The sequence below is a fragment of the Oryctolagus cuniculus genome, chromosome 4, assembly GCF_051225735.1.
Source record: "Oryctolagus cuniculus isolate XC-2025 breed Fujian yellow rabbit chromosome 4, ASM5122573v1, whole genome shotgun sequence".
NCBI lineage: Eukaryota > Metazoa > Chordata > Mammalia > Lagomorpha > Leporidae > Oryctolagus > Oryctolagus cuniculus.
In genome coordinates this window covers 94338001-94355474 of record NC_142870.1, presented here as the reverse complement: position 1 = coordinate 94355474, position 17474 = coordinate 94338001, and the positions used below count along the sequence as shown (strand labels likewise).

The 17474-nt window shown below is 40.1% G+C and overlaps 1 protein-coding gene and 1 non-coding gene across 5 annotated transcripts in view; both read right to left on the bottom strand.

Annotated features, from left to right (window-relative positions):
* VPS8 (VPS8 subunit of CORVET complex) overlaps window positions 1-17474 on the bottom strand; it is a 274119-nt gene that overhangs the window by 206739 nt on the left and 49906 nt on the right. For all 4 annotated transcript variants that reach the window (XM_008266588.5, XM_089332060.1, XM_089332059.1 and 1 more), the window contains 4 exons: window positions 14316-14423; window positions 8615-8695; window positions 3916-4086; window positions 221-295 (listed from right to left, as the gene is read on the bottom strand). In XM_008266588.5, coding sequence (XP_008264810.1) covers window positions 221-295; window positions 3916-4086; window positions 8615-8695; window positions 14316-14423 — 435 coding nt within the window. The remainder of the gene's footprint in view (window positions 1-220; window positions 296-3915; window positions 4087-8614; window positions 8696-14315; window positions 14424-17474) is intronic.
* Window positions 4885-5005, bottom strand: LOC127483062 (small nucleolar RNA SNORD22). The gene has a single exon (XR_007909031.1). It is a non-coding gene; the product is annotated as a small nucleolar RNA SNORD22 (small nucleolar RNA).

The following is a 17474-nucleotide window of genomic DNA, read 5'->3' as shown; positions in this document are numbered from 1 at the left end:
TATCCTATTAACTATAGCTAGCATGAGACAAAAGTAAAAGTATGTCTAAAAGTGAAGGAAAGAAATTAACCAAAAATCATGATGATCTAACCATAAAGTTTTAGATCATCACTAATCAATATTCATTTTATAATACTCTATCCTCTTCACCAGCAATTTCCTTTAGCTCCCAACCCTCCTGATAAACACAAACGCCAAACCATAGAATAGAAGAGCTTACTTTTGTCCCCAAATAAAAGATCTGACCACCATAGCTACTGATGGATTGGTAACAAGCCTTCTCTCCAACCAAAGCCTATGGAAAAATAAACAAAACAGGTGAAAATTACATGCATTCAAAGTCTCATTAAGTTTTAAGAATGTCAGCTACAGAGACAACATTTTAAGTCAGCATGGTTTCATCCCCAAAGTGACTAGGGGAAAATGTCAATCAAATACAGTAGAAGCGACAGGAGAGATAGGGTTCATGAAATAATTCTCTGCTTAGATACATAGCCTTTTTATGTTTCAGAATAATGTGGTAAAAGGAGGAAATACAACTTCCAAACCTAAAGGAAAACAGATGCAAACTCTCTGGATGACAGGTAGTCAGTGCTTTCAGCAAACAATGAGACTGACTGAAAATAGTACCTTCCACATTCTTTGAAATAAGTATCAACATGTAACACAGGGGAAACAAGGAGACCAGAGCAGCACAGTACATATGAGTCAGCATAGCCCAGCAAACAGAAGAGAAATTCACTGACAAATCTGAGCTGCAAATTTTAGCTCTTCTTACAGGATATGACATCAAACAAATTTCAAATCTTTGACATTCAATTACCCATCTTTGAAAACCCTTGCTGTTTCTTTGGGATTTAAATATTGTAGTATTTGTAAAACTCCCAAAATGTACATGGTCAGTAACTGATAACTATGATAACTTTTCCTAAATTTTTACTACAGGAATTTTAAAGTGTCTACCAATGTAGAAAGAACAATGTAATTTATCCCTGAATGTATCAATCAATCAATTAATGATCACCAATTCTGTCTTATCTACCTTTCCACCAATCCATTACACAGTATAATTATGAAGCAAATTCCATATTTTGAATATTTCATTTTTTAAAATCCAGTTTATGTGTTTTTTTTTTATTTTATTTAAGATATATAAATTTCATGTATTTCCAATATACAGTTTTAGGAACATAGTGACACTTCCCCCCATCCTCTCCCTCCTGACCACACTCCCCCCTTCCTCTTCTCTCTCCTATTTCCACTCTTAATTTTTACAAGGATCTGTTTTATTTACTTTATACTCATAAGATTAACCCTACACTAATAGCTTGTCTTTTCTTTAAAAAAAGTCTTTTTTCACATAACCACAATTCCATTAATATATTTTTAAAAATTAACAATCAAACTTCAATATTAAATATTCAGTCAGTGTTTAGATTTCAAATTGCCATAAATGTCAGATATTGTTGAGGTTTGGGTTGTTCATCTGTCTGAATCAAGATCCAAACAAGTCCCACGGATTGGAGCTGGCTGATGCCTCTTAGTTGCCTCAGCTCCATCTCTCAATCCTTTCTTTATTTCCTTTAAAATGTACTTGTTGGAAAGCTGGAACACTTATTATTCTATTATTTCGCAGTATTTGAATTTTACTGACTGCATCCCGTCAGAACACATTCCTCCTATTCTGCATTTTCGCTAAAAGAAGCTTGATCAAATTCCGAGTTTTTTGTTTTGCTTTAGCTTGGTGGGTTTTCTGTTTGGTTTTTTACAGCACTACTTCATGTATTAGCTGTAGTATTTTGTAGATGCCCTTGATTATGAGGTTGAAAAAATTCCCTCTATTCCTAATTTGTTGAGAGATTTTATCAGGAATGGATATTAAATTTTACCAAACATTTTTTTCTGCCTCTATTGAGTTAATCTTCTTCAATCTACTACTATGGTAATTAACATTGATTTTCAAACGTTAAAATAGCCTTGTACACCTTGGAGAAACACCATTTGGTGATGACTTATTACTCCTTTTATGCATTTCTGGTTTCTAATTACTAACATTTTACTAAAAACTACAGCTTCTATGCTCACGAGGACATTAATCTTTAGAGTTCTTTATTATAATGTCTGGTTTTATGTCAGAGTAACCAGCCTCACAGAATAAGTTACATATTCCCTTCTCTTACATTTTTTAAGATTTCTGTCAAGAATTGATACTACTCCTGCCTTAAACGTCTGACAGACTTCAGTGAAGCCATAAAGGCCTGGAGTTTCTTTATAGGATGATTTTTAATTATAAAATTAATTTATTTAATAAATACAAGGCCACTTTGACTTTCTGTTTTTTTTCTTGAGTCAGCTTTGGCCATCAGTGTCTTTCAAGTAATTTTTTTTTACTTCATCGGAAGTTATGGAATTTATTGTCACAAAGTTGCTAATATTACTCTTTAGTATCGACAGAATCAAGAGATCATTCTACAGAGTAATATCACCACTCTCATTCCTGATTTTGGTAATTATAGCTTCTCTTTTTTTCTCATTAGCTTCACTTCAGGTTTAACTATTTTATTCACCTTTCAAAGAACGAGCTTTTGTTTGCTTGATTCTTCTCTATCATTTGTCTATTTTCTATTTAATTGACTTATATTCACTTCCATTATTTCTTCCTTTAATCTAACCTTATACACTCTTCTGTTTCCTTAATTAATTGACGTAGAAGCTTAAATCATTGATATCTTTCCTCTTTTCCAATATAAGTATTTAATGCTATAAATTACCCTCAGAAAAACTGATTCAATTGTAGACTACAGATTTTGACATACTGTATTTTCATTCAGTTCAAAATATTTTCTAGTTTCCTTTGCAATTTCTTCTTTGACCCAGGGTTATTTACAAAAATGTTGCTTAACTTCCAAATATTTTGGTTTTCTCCAAATTTACATGCTAATAATTCCAATCTTTTCCAACTGTTAAATTTTATTTTATGGTCTAGAATAGAATCTATATTGGTGAATGCTCCACATGCACCTTGGGAAAAACGTGCAACTTGATTTTGCTGGGTGGAGTATTTCCTAAGTGTCAGTTAGGCTCAGGTGGTCAAGCGGTGTTTTTGAAGTTTTCTATATCCTTTATGATTTTCTGTCTACTTATTAATACTAAAAGAGGAGTTTTACATTTTCAAGTGTAATTGTGTATTTGTCTGTTTCTACTTTCAGTTCTGTCAGGTTTTGCTTTATACATTTTGTTTTCCTGTTACTGGGTACTTAAATTTTCAAGACTATTATGTTTTCTTGATGAATTAACCTCCTTCCATCATTTTTAAAATTTCTTTTTATCTCTAACAATATTTCTTACTCTGAAATCTACTTAGTCTGATATTAACACAGTCATTCTCATGTCCAGCTTTTGCATGGCATATCTTTCTCCATTCTTTTAATTTATCTATGTTTTTGGAGATGTTAAATGCAGACCTAATGTAGATTTACTGGACACAGCATACAGTTGGTTCTTGCTTATTTTCTCAGGTTTGATCCCCTCCTTTACTTGAAATGTTTAGGAACATTTCCATTCTCTGTAATTACTGATTATGGTTCAGTCTATGTCTATTTTCACACAAACTGTTTTCTACCTGTACTATCTCTTTTATATTTCTTTGAAGTATTTTTAAGATTCTATTCTTTTTAAATGACTTTTCTACAGTTTACAACATGCAACTTCAACCTATCCCAGGTCATATTTAAATAATACTATTCCACTTGACATATACTTACAAACACATCCACATCCACTTAAATTTCATGACTTAAAAGAATCTCCTCAGGACAGAAAAGTAACTCCCCAGAGTTTCTATTTCTAAAAGAAATAACCAACAACAAAATACCCAGTTTACTGAAGCAGTACCAAGATGACGAACACCCTCACCAGCGCCTGGCTGACGTTCCCTCCGGTGGCCAGCGATTTGAAATGGCTGCTGTTGTAGACCAACTGAACTTCTGAGATCTCCACTGTTTCCAGCTCCTCTTGCGTCTGTCGATCAATCACATGCAACTTCTCTACGCTGTCCAAGAGCACAACCGTTCGTGAATTTATCCACTGCAATTCAAACAGAAGATAGAAGTGAGGCCCAGGTCATACCATCGTTTGAGCTAAGAAGAAAGCTGGTCACTCAGCTACATTACTTTGAAGATCTCATCCACTGAATAACTTATTTAACAACACAATGCCAGCAAGAGCTGCTCAACTGACAGCCCAGAGAACAGCAGGTGTACAATACAGTACTGAGTTTGATGATGTTAAATTGGTATTTTCATAGTGTAAAAGAAGATAAAGAGTGAGTTTTTACAGAGAAAAAAATTTAAAGGAGCACTGGCACAAATGACCTCAGCATAAGGGCAAATTTTGGATTTCTAGTTTTTATGCTATTAGGACAAAAGGGCAAATCAAGCCTCACAAACTTAGCTAGTCAAAGGATGATGGTTAACACTAAATAAAACAATACGTAATTTAAAATATAAGTGATTTGAAAAATATAGTCTCTTCAAAATCTCCCTAAAGATAGGTTGGTGTTATAGCACAATGAGTTAAGCTGCAGCGTGGGACACTTGCATCCCATATCAAGAGTAGCCAGTGAGAATCTCAGCAACTCCACTTCCAATCCAGCTTCCTGTTAATGTACCTGGTAAGCAACAGAAGAAGGCTCAAGTACGTGGGTTCCTGTCACCCACATGAGAGGCCTGGATGGAGTTCCTGGCTCCCGCCTCTGGTCTGGCCTAGCCCTGGCTGTTGCGAGCATTTGCAGAGTGAACCAGTAGATGGAAGATTTCTTTCTTTCTCTTTTCCCTGACATTATGCCTTTCAAATAAATAAATTTACTTATTTATTATTTGTATTATCCCTCGGACAGTTCCTTCTGCAACACACTTTCCTCTTTCCTCCCAGCCAGCCCCAGTGGGCCACCTTTACAGGCTCTAGGAATAGGACAGGAAGTAACATATGTGTTTCCTCACTGGGAAATAAACCTTTTTTAAAATTCAAAAACTCCCTAAAAATTGTGAGTTCTTTACTGTCACTATTTCTCTGTATCTTCTGAATTTCTGTTAATAAGTACTATTATAGTTTTAAAAGTATTAATAATTTTAAAAACCTTCTGAAAGATACCACTGACAGATATCTTTGATTCTGTAAAAAATAAGATTTATTATTAAAAACATTTGTCTTAGAAATCTCGATCCTTCCCCCTAAGAAATAAATGGGCTCCACTAGCTCCTGGAAGTGGACAGAACTAAGTGCTTCCTCTGCACCTCAGCTCTCTGGTGTTCATGTTGGTTTCCTTGTATGACCTATTCAAGGATCTCTGCATAATACTGTATCTAAGATAATCAGATTAAAAGATTTTCTTTTAACATAAGCAAACTTATGCTGTATAGTGGCTATTATAAAGGAAGAATTTGGTTGTCCCCCATAAAATCTCTCTCAGAAAACAGAGTTAGATTCACAAATCTTTTACAAAGAGCTCTTATAAAGGTTTTCTGTTTATTCTGAAAAACAAAGTACCACTTAGGAAAGATATATTTATTTAGCATGAACAGCCATAGTTTTTAGGGTGCTTTCAAAGGTCACCTGGTTAAAGCAAAGAATGACAGAAACAAAGAATGTTAACAATTTTACTAGTTATTCCTGAAATTAGACTCATAATTCAAAGTGCTAGCATTGTTGTAAACAAGCTTTTAAAGGTAATTTGCAAAACAGTGGTCACACAGGTTCATGGTCACGTCATGGAAATGTCACAGGACAAATGAAAACACCAACTGTGTCCTATAGTTAAGAGAACAGCACTTGTGGTTGGGGAAGATTTTCCAGCGACAAACTCTAGGCAGGTCTTAACAGTACTAGATCTCAACAAAACTATGATCAATGATTCAACAAAGGGTGATAGCAAAAACACGATGTCTAACAAAATTATTTTCATGAAATGTATATAGAAAAATTATCTCTATATGAACTGTCTATATATGAATTTAAAATGCAATGTGTGGAGGCCGGCACTGTGGCATAATGGGTAAAGCCACTGCCTGCAGTGCTGGCATCCCATATGGGTGCCGGTTCAAGTCCCAGGTGATCCACTTCCAATCCAGCTCTCTGCTTTGGCCTGGGAAAGCAGTAGAAGATGGCCCAAGTCCTTGGGCCCCTGCACCCATGTGGGAGACCCAGAAGAAGCTCCTGGCTGGCTCCTGGCTTCGGATCAGCCCAGCTCCGACTGTTGCGGCCATTTGGGGAATGAACCAGCAGATGGACGACATCTCCCTCTCTCTCTCTTTCTCTGCCTCTGCCTCTCTGTAACTCTGCTTTTCAAATAATAAATAAATAAATCTTAAAAAAAGCGCAATGTGTGGGGTAGACTTCTGCCACAGCAGAAAATCCACTTGCAAGCCATACCAGAGTGCCAGAGTCTCACTCCCCTCCTGATTTTGTTAGCAGGAAGGCAGACATTAGCCTATAGATGTGCGAGGGGCTAAAGAACAAAACCAGGAATTTCATGCAGCTGAATGAGGGAAGGAAGACCAGAGAGAGGCATGCCTGGGAAGCAGACCAACAGTTGCACCTTGTCTATCCCTTGTTAGGTGGGTCCCAGCCCTGCCCTGGGGGCAGCTTAGGGAAATCTTCCCCACCTGTGCCAGGGATGATATTAGGTCTAATAAAACTGTTATGGTAAAGTCATGGGAGGAATTTCAAATTCCACACCCAGAATGGTCGAGAGCTTTCTGAGATATTTTTGGGGTATTTACCACTAATATCCCAAAGAGGGAGGGGGGAGGAGAAAAGAGTGGGTCTATACCCCATCTAAAATAACTCCAATCTGAACGCACACAGGGCTCTCCGTCCTTTGCTGAGATGCCTGCCTGACCGGTCAGATGTATTCTCTTAACTGAACTTTGCTAGCATGCTTACTGTTACTTTCTGGCTCATGTCTGAAATGCTTGTATACTGTGAAGATAAAGGACCTCTGATCCAGTTGTCTCCTGTTAACAATTCCAGCTTCCTGCTAATGTGTAGGAAGGCAGCTCAGTTAGGAGACCTGGTCTGAGTTCCCGGGTCCCAGCCTCTGCTGCAGGTATTTGGGGAGTAAAACAGTGGACAGGGGATCTTTCTCTTTATCTGCCTCTCACTCTCTCTCAAATAAATAAGCAACTTTTAAAATATGATTTATAAACTTAGTTGTATACTGCATTTTTTAAATTTATTTTTATTATTATTTTTATAGATTATTTATTTGAAGGGCAGAGATAACACAGAAAGGAGACAGAGACAGAGAAATCCTCCATCCGTTAGTTCACTCCCTAAATGGCTACAAAGGCTGGAGCTGGCCAATCCGGAGCCAGGAGCCAGGAGCTTCCTCTTGGTCTCCCACATGGGTGCAGGGGCCCAAGCACTTGGACCATCCTCCACTGCTTTCCCAGGCACACCAGCAGGAAACTGGATTGGAAGTGGAGCAAACAGAATTCCTACACTGTAGATGGAGGCTTAATCTTCTACACCACAGCGCCAGCTCCTATTTGTTTTTTATTTTAAAAAAATTTATTTGAAACGCATAGGGACAGAGAAAGATAAATAGACAGAGAGATATCTCACATCCACTGGTTCACTCTCCAAATGGCCACACAGCCATGACTGAACCAAGAAGGCTAAGCCAAGCTGGGGTCAGGACTGACTCAGGCACAAGTCAGGTACAGGAATTCAATCTTAGTTTCCCATTTAGGTGGCAGGGACTCAAGTACTTGAGCCATCACTCGCTGCCTCCCAAGGTACATATTAGCAGGAGGCAGGAATGGGAAGCAGAGTCAAGACCTGAACACAAGCACTCCAATATGGGATGTGCATGCCCCAAGTGGTGTCTTAACCACTCTATCAAATGCCTGCTCAGTAAATCATATATTATAAAGAAAAGATCTATTTCATCTACATCCTAAAAAATTATATATTATCCAGTTGGGGGAAAGACCATTTTTAATATTTTATTGAAAAAAATGAGGCATTCTCTTATGTTTTATGTATTCACAGTATGGTTCACTGGATATCAGATAAGGATGTACTAAAGGCATTAGTGATAGAGACCCTGAAATATTATTACACTTTTCTCAAAATTAACATAGTATTTATAAAAGGAAAAATTGATTAAAATTTTCTTTTAAAATAAAAACAACTTTCTCCAGACTGAAATGCATGGTAGAGACAGAATTGTGTAAAATTCCTATTCACTAGAAAAGAATATTTGACACAAGCTCCTAAATCAGTTACAATAAGCCCAGAAGTACAAAATGATTTAGAGAGACAGAAGGATGATGATCTTGGAAAAACCCACCTAAACCCTTCTGAACCCAAACTACCCTAAACATCAAAGACTCCTGAACCTGCTGGTGTTCAGCAGTATTTCAGGTCAAAAGGAATAACTATGTGGCATCACACCAACATTTTCCACTCAATATAAGCAGAATTCACTTCTACCAACATATTTCTTATGATCCCAAAAGTCATGGTTCATTGCAGAAATGCTAGCAGCTTTAATACATGATAAATTCAGAATAACTGCATGAAGTACAGGAGGATGTTGAATAATACTCACAGTGAAGTTGATGAGGTCATAGTACAGATGAAGATGCTTTTGCTTCGTAACATGTATTGCTCCGGATTCATCCCTTTTAACCTAATGTTGAAATAAAAACAACCTAAGTACCAGCTACTGTTTGAGGTGCTGTCTTACATAATTACATTCCACATAAAAGATGATTCTCATTCAATATAGATTAGCCAAAAATATTGATATGACACCAGTGAAAAAAAATTTTACTCCATGATCTGAAACAAACCTAAAGCATACCTAACTAGTGACCTAGCTGTTGGTATTAGCGAATGTTGTACCAGGGTGTTTTCTCTGTCATAATCCATGACCTAACTTCATCACATCAGTGATTATGTTTTGTTAGAACTAAAGTATGGATTGGGATTGTTGACAGAGTATGATGAAATTTTAAAAAGTTGCAAAGGAAAAATTTTAAAAAGTGGCAAGTGATCAATTTCAGTTCACAATTGATCATAATGAAAGGACTAAGAGTCAAAGGGAGCACATAAACAAGTCTAGTATCTGCTAACACTAACCGATAGAATAAATAAAGGGGAGAGTGATCCAACATGGGAAGTGAGATACTCAGCAGACTCATAGAATGGCGGATGTCCTAAATAGCACTCTGGCCTCAGAATCAGCCCTAAAGGCACTCGGATCTGGCTGAAAAGCCCATGAGAGTATTTCAGGCATGGAAAGCCAAGACACTCTGGCAAAAAGATCTCTGTGAGTGAGATCCCAGTGGAAAGAACAGGTCTTCAAAGAGGGAGGTGCCTTTCTCTGAAGGGAGGAGAGAACCTCCACTTTGACTATGACCTTGTCTAAACAAGATAAGAGTCGGAGAACTCAAGGGGCTTCCATAGCCTTGGAAACTCATGACTGGTGCATAGGGAGATTACTGATGCCATAAACAGGAGTGTCAATTTGTAAAGTCAACAACAGGAGTCACTGTGCACTTACTCCTCATGTAGGATCTCTGTCCTTAATGTGCTGTACACTGAGGCTTAATGCTATAACGAGTACTCAAACAGTATATTTCACTTTGTGTTTCTATGGGGGTGCAAACGATTGAAATCTTTACTTAATGTACACTAAACTGATCTTCTGTTAAAAAAAAAAAAAAAAAAAAAAAGAAACTATCAATTCCCAACTTGACTCTCACTGGGATTAAACATGACAATAGGTCTGATCTGATTTCATCATCATTTAAAAAAAATCATCTATTATTTTTCACTTTATGTTTCTGTGTGGGAACAAACTGTTGAAATCCTTACTTAAGGTATACTAAGCTGATCTTCTGTATACTAAGATAATCGAAAATGAATCTTGATGTGAATGGAAGGGGAGAGGGAGTGGGAAAGGGGAGGGTGGTGGGTGGGAGGGACGGTATGGGGGGGAAAGCCATTGTAACCCATGAGACGTACTTTGGAAATTTATATTCATTAAATAAAAGAAAAAAAAAAAAGTGGCAATGACAACTAGACTTTTCTGAACTATGATGCTGTATTATAGCCCAAACAGCCCCAAACTTCCCAAACCTTGAGTGTGAATATTTTAAATATGCATACATACAAACTATAATCTTCAATCACCTTTATAATTTGCTTTCCCCACTTCTGCTCCAAGATAACAGAACACTGAACAAGAAAGAGCACAAGATACACCTGATCACCTGAAATTCACAACCTTCACTTGGCCCGGGCTGTCCTGCACACTCACCACAGATAGCACAGTTCTCACTATCTTTCCCCATAAGTCCCATTCCTCTTTACCCTCTGATCCATCCCATGCACAAAAAACTGAGATCACTTAATGCGGGCCCTTCCAGGAGTGTCATCTTCATGTCACTAAATCACTTCCTCCATAAGACCATGCTCTAGTAAAATGAACATGGGATCTAGAGCCATCTGTTTACGTTCCACTATTACAGCTGTGTGACCAAGAGCAATCACTTATTCTGAGTTTATCTGTAAAATGAAAATAAGCCTGCCCAAAATTGTTCTGCATATTGCATACATTGAAAATGCTTCATAAACTGAAATTACCTAATACCAAGTGTTACCTTTTCCCCTATGATTTTCTGAAGTCTTTGCACAGAAAATCACTTCCCCCATATATGCCCTAACATCCTACCCTCCCCCATCACTGTTCCATGGTGCCCCTTCCTTGCTGGCATATTCAACTGCTTATTTTCAAGGGCCCTTCTCCTTTCTGCTCTCAAACATGCTTCTGATTTTTCCATCTTCAAATGAAAATTATTTTTCCTTCTTTCACTTACTTCTTAAAGACACTATTTAAGAGCCAGCGATGTGGCACAACAGGTTAAGCCACCATTTGACGCGCCAACATCCCTTATGAGCACTGGTTAAAGTCCTGGCTGCTCCATTTCAGATCCAGCTCCCTGCTAACGTGCCTGGGAAAGCAGTAGAGGATGGCCCAAGTGCTTGGGCCCCTGCACCCACATCGAATTCCCAGATGAAGCTTCCAGCTCCTGACTTCAACCTGCCCTAGTCCGGGCTGTTGTGGCCATTTGGAGAGTGAATCAGGGGATGGAAGATTTCTCGATCTACCTGGCTTTCCTTTGTCTTCTCCCATTCTGTCCTGTGTCCCCTCCTACCTCTATGTGCCTTTACATGACCTCTTTTCCTATTTCCTTTTCTTTGTCCTCTCCTCTGCATGAGTGTCTGCCAAGGTTATAGATGCCCTGGCTTTTGATTTCAGAGCTTCAACCACCTTCTTTACCCTGGATTCCATTTGCATTCCAGACCTGGGTACAATACTTGAGAGTCCTACCTTCACTTCCAACTCAACGTTGCCAACTCTTCCCTCATAATTTTCCTCCCCAAACAATCTCCCTTCAAATATATCTTAATTCTAAAATGCAAATTCAGGGGCCGGCATTGTGGCACAGAAGTGGGTTAAGCCACTGCCTGTGACACTGGCATTCATATGAGTACCAGTTCCAGTCCTGGCTGTTCCATTTCCGAACCAGCTCCCTGATAATCTGCCTGAGAGAAAGTAGCAGAAGAAGGGCCAATTGCTTCGAACATTTCCACCCACGTGGGACACTCGGATAGAGTTTCTGACTCCTGGCTTCAGCTTGGCCTAGCCCCAGCTGTAGTAGTCATTTGGACAATAAACCATTGGATGGAAGATGGATCTCTCTCAATCTTTCTCTGTTTCCCACTCTCCCTCCCTCTCATTCTAACTCTGCCTTTCAGTAAATATATCTTTAAAAATAAAATAAAATGCAAAGTCAGAGACGTATTTTTTCATTCACATCAGTCCATAGATGTGAGAAGTGTTGTCTTTCCCTCAAAACATCATGCCTTTCCTCTCATTGCAACCAACTGTCTTTGTTTAAACACTTCACATCGTTTTACTGCAACAGAAAAACCTCTAATTTCCCTCCTACCTTCTATAATCTATTCTTTTTGCTGCTTCTAGAATGATTTTCCTAAAATACCATTTTAATCACATCTTTATCACTTTAATTATCTATGAACCTATGTTACTTACCTATTGCCAATCTAGGCCCATCATTATATCATCTAGATTGGAGGTTGGCAAATTTTTTCTATAAAAAGACCCGTTATGGTTCAGATATGGCTTAACTGTGTCCCCCAAAGTTCATGTATTGGAAGCATGGTTCCAAACTGGACAATGTTAAGAAGTGATGGGACCTTTAGGAGGTGGGGCTTTGTAGGAGGTCACAAAATTGCCATCTCCCAACTCTCAGGCTTCCTGTCTTGCAACACCATCCTTTCCTGCCATAAGGCTATCCACGGTAGGATGCAGCCATGGAGGCTTTCACCAGAGCTCAGTAGATGTTGGTCCCACACTCTTTTTTTTTTTTTTTTTTTTTTTTGGACAGGCAGAGTGGACAGTGAGAGAGAGAGATAGAGAGAAAGGTCTTCCTTTTCCGTTGGTTCACCCTCCAATGGCTGCTGCAGCCGGTGCACCGCACTGATCCGAAGCCCACAGCCAGGTGCTTCTGGTCTCCCATGCGGGTTTAGGGCTCAAGCACTTGGGCCATCCTCTACTGCACTCCCGGGCCACAGCAGAGAGCTGGCCTGGAAGAGGAGTAACCGGGACAGAATCCGGCACCCCGACCAGGACTAGAACCCGGTGTGCCGGCGCTGCAGGCAGAGGATTAGCCTAGTGAGCTGTGGTGCTGGCTGGTCCCACACTCTTGAGCCTCCAAAATCATGAGCTAAATAAACCTCTTTTCTTTATGAAAGTGTTCAGCTTTAGGCATTTCATGATAGTGATGGAAAACTGACTAATATAGGTACACACAGTAAATGTTTTATTCTGCAGACCATACAATACAGTCTGTCATACCTACTCAACTCTACCACTATAATGAGAGAGCAACCATAAATAACATACAAATGAGCATGACTTTATTCCAATAAAACTTTATTTACAAAACAGGTGGCTGACCAATTTGGCCCATGGGCCATTGTTTGCCAACCCCTAATCCTAATCTAGATCTACTCCAGATATTCAATTTATTTTTCATTATAGGGTTCTCCCCATGGTTAATTCTATTAACATTTATTAAGCATCTAATACATATATGCACTTTCCTAGTGGCTGGAAATATGACAGTACAGCTGATCCCGAGACTTAACAGAGTTTTTAGTCGAGTGATGAAGAGAAACATTATACAAGTATTTTAAAGATGTCTGAATGTTGTCAAAGGAGAAGGTCTTACAGGTATATGTAGCAGGAAGCATAACTAAGTTCAGGAAGTAGAGGAAGGCAATGTTAGTCATGAGCTAGGATAAAGTGGAAGACAGCACAGAGCTTTTCAGGCAGAAGTGACAGCATATGGAAAAGGTCTGATGCTAGAGAGAATAGTTAGGAAGCTCGTACAGCCTGGAGGCTAGAAATGTATGTGATTTATACTAGGGAAGCAGCAATAGAAGAGACAGAAGGAGAGAAAGGGACTGTGGAGGCAAGAGTCAACAGGACTTGGTGATGGAGCACATATGAAGGGAGAAGAGTAACTCTGCCTTCTGGCTAGAGAAACGAGGTGGACAGTGGTGCACTTGCTTCACCACCAGCACACCCAGAAGAGACCACACAAGCATGTTCTCAACTCTGTGACTTCACCTCGTTTCCCCCAGGATGCTTACCTTCACCTCGTGCAATATTTTCCATATATCCTTTGTCAAACCTTACATGGCCTCTCTTGTCTATAGTAATCTCTGTGTAGTCTGCATTTATGTTAACTTTTGATTCTCAACACACAGTTCACTCTTTAAACTGTTCTCCCTACTAGTAATGAATATACCGGTGTTTTTGCCTTTTAAACAATATTAAGAATGAATTATATTTTATACTTTCAACTGTTTCTTGGGCCTATCACAATGTAGAGAATATATATGTAGATAGGTAGACCATCAGTACAGATATATTCACATTCACGTTTGTACATATGGATAAACTACTAATTATCTGTCAGTCAAAGAAGACAGAACTGAAAAATAAACCATGAAAGGCTATGGAGCAGAGAGTGAGCAGTTTTTTTTCCTTGTTAACCATTAAAGATTTACATAAAAAATAGGTCTCTCCAAAAACGTATGATAGTAGGATAGATATATCTTTGACATAATATTAAATTACTAGTGAATTAGGAAATAAAATTTAGGATGAAAAGATCTTGTAACAGAACTGGCATCCTACTCTGACTCACCAACAGAAAATGAACAACATCTCCTCTGCAGAAGGCAAGCATGGGATTCACATAATTATGCACAGCTACAAAGTGCCAGGCCAGCAGTGGAACACTGGAAGGATCCATCTAAGTAAAGAGAAGGAGGAAAAGGCATCAAAGTTAACAAAAGAAAGGACAAAAAAAAAAAGTCTTGTTAAAACCAGCATCTGACTGGTGTTCTTGGTAAATCTTTATCCAGTTTCTCAGAAAAATTCCAATGATACAGGAAGAACTTTCTGAGTTGATGGTAATGTTCTATGTCTTGATCAGTGTGTGGAATACAAAGTATATGCATTTGTTAAAGTGCAGCAAATGTACAATTGAGATTTGTGCATTTCATTGTATGAAAAAAAGTGTTTTTTTAAGACGTATTTATTTGAAAGGCAGAGTCACAGAGAGGCAGAAGCAGAGGCAGAGAGAGAGAGAGAGAAGTCCTCCATCCGTTGGTTCACTCCCCATTTGGCAGCAATAGCCAGAGCTAGGCCAATCTAAAGCCAGGAACCAGGAGTTTTCCAGGTCTCCCACATGGGTACAGGGGCCCAAGCACTTGTGCCATCCTCTACTACTTTCCCAGGCCATAGCAGAGAGCTGGATGGGAAGTGGAGCAGCCGGGACTCAAATTGGCACCCATATGGGATGCAGGCACTGCAGGCAGCGGCTTTACTTGCTATACCTCAGCACCAGCCCTACTGGGTATAAATTTTATACAAAGGAAAAACTGAAGCAAATATCAAAGGAAAAACTGAAACAAACATCAAACTCTAGCTAATGATATGCATACTGAATATTTACAGAAAAGGGTACCTGTTTCTGCAATTTATTTAGAAATATATAAAAATTAAAATAGTTTGATAAGTAAATAGAGAGGTGGATAGATAGGTATCTATATAATAAAGGAAGTATAATTAAATGCTAATGGTACAATTTAGATAGTAGGTTTACAAATGATCGATGTAAAATTCTTTTCTCTATCTTTAAATGTTCATAATAAAATGTTAGAGAAAAATACCAATAAAAACATATACAAGGAATCAAACACATACCCCATGATAAGCCTAAGAGATGCTAATGGCAACCTAAGCCAGCCTTGCCATCTGAAAGGACAGAGCTAATTTTCTATGGGCACCAACAAGAAGGCAAGCATGATTTCCATAGGGGGGAGGGGCTGCTTTCAGCAGTAGCCAGAGTTCTGCACCATCCCCCTCCTCCTCATCCCAGCCACATCTCTCCTCACAGATACAATGGAAGATCAGAACTTCGTAAAAACAACTAAGTAGGCAAAGGGAGACTGTGGTGTAAACAACAAGTTCTGGGAAATTTAAACCTCAAAGTAAAGTATCATGGGCAGGTGCTGTGGTGTAGTAGGTAAAGCTGCCACCTGCAGTGCCAGCATCCCATATGGGCACCAGTTCTAGTCCCGGCTGCTCCACTCCCCATCCTGCTCTCTGCTATGGCCTGGGAAAGCAGTAGAAGATAGCCCAAGTCCTTGGGCCCCTGCACCCGCAAGGGAGAACAGGAAGAAGCACCTGGCTCCTGGCTTCAGATCGGCGCAGCTCTGGCCATTGCGGCCATTTGGGGAGCGAACCAACAGAAGGAAGATCTTATTTTTTATTTTTAAGATTTATTTATTGGGCTGGCGCCGCGGCTCACTAGGCTAATCCTCCACCTGTAGCGCCAGCACAGTGGGTTCTAGTCCCGGCTGGGGCGCCGGATTCTGTCCCAGTTGCCCCTCTTCTAGGCCAGCTCTCTGCTGTGGCCCGGGAGTGCAGTGGAGGATGGCCCAAGTGGTTGGGCCCTGCACCCGCATGGGAGACCAGGAGAAGCACCTGGCTCCTGGCTTCAGATCAGCGTGGTGCGCCGGCCGCAGCACACCGGCAGCGGCGGCCATTGGAGGGTGAACCAACGGCACCCTCCAATGGCCTCTCTCTCTCACTGTCCACTCTGCCTGTCAAAAAAAAAAAAAAAAAAAAGATTTATTTATTTACTTGAAAGTCAGAGTTACACCGAGAGAGGAGAGGCAGATAGAGAAAGAGAGGTCTTCCATCCGGTGGTTCACTCTCCAATTGGCCACAATGGCTGGAGCTGCACCTATCCGAGGCCAGGAGCCAGGAGTTTCTTTCGTGTCTTCCACATGGGTGCAGAGGCCCAAGGACTTGGGCCATCTTCTACTGCTTTCCCAGGCCATAGCAGAGAGCTTGATTGGAAGTGGAGCAGCCGGGACTAGAACCGGCACCCATTTGGGATGCTGGTGCTTCAGGCCAGGTTGTTGACCTGCTGTGTCACAGCGCAGGCCCCAGAAGGAAGATCTTTCTCTCTGTCTCTCCCTCTCACTGTCTCTAACTCTACCTCTCAAATAAACATAAATAAAATCTTTAAAAAAAAAAAAAAGTAAAATATCAGAGGCAGAAGCCAAGGAAATCCTATGCAGCAGTAATTAGAAAGGACATTATGAGGCCGGTGCCGCGGCTCAATAGGCTAATCCTCCGCCTTGTGGCGCCGGCACACCGGGTTCTAGTCCAGGTTGGGGCGCCGGATTCTGTCCCAGTTGCCCCTCTTCCAGGCCAGCTCTCTGCTGTGGCCAGGGAGTGCAGTGGAGGATGGCCCAAGTCCTTGGGCCCTGCACCCCATGGGAGACCAGGAGAAGCACCTGGCTTCTGCCATCGGATCAGCGCGGTGCGCTGGCTGCAGTGCACCGGCCGCGGCGGCCACTGGAGGGTGAACTAACGGCAAAAAGGAAGATCTTTCTCTCTGTCTCTCTCTCTCACTGTCCACTCTGCCTGTCAAAAAAAAAAAAAAAAAAAAAAAGAGAAAGGGAATTATGTGGGTGAACATTATCAGTAGTTCAGCATCAAAGCAGCAGAGAGTGACAAAATCCTGCTTCAGCTCAGCAGTCACACAAAAACATTTTTCAAACATTGAAAATTGGGGCTGCTAAAAATATATCAATTCAGCTTCAAATCCACTAAGTGCATTTCACTGCACTCAAAAGGGCAGAAGAGGAGGCTAAGAAAGTCCATGCATGCAATCGAGTGTGACCATAAGTACTACCACAGAGACTGTCAAGCTGAGGTTAAAAACAAAAGCCAGGGGCAAGCATTTGGCACAATGGTGAAGACATCACTTGGGACACACACATCC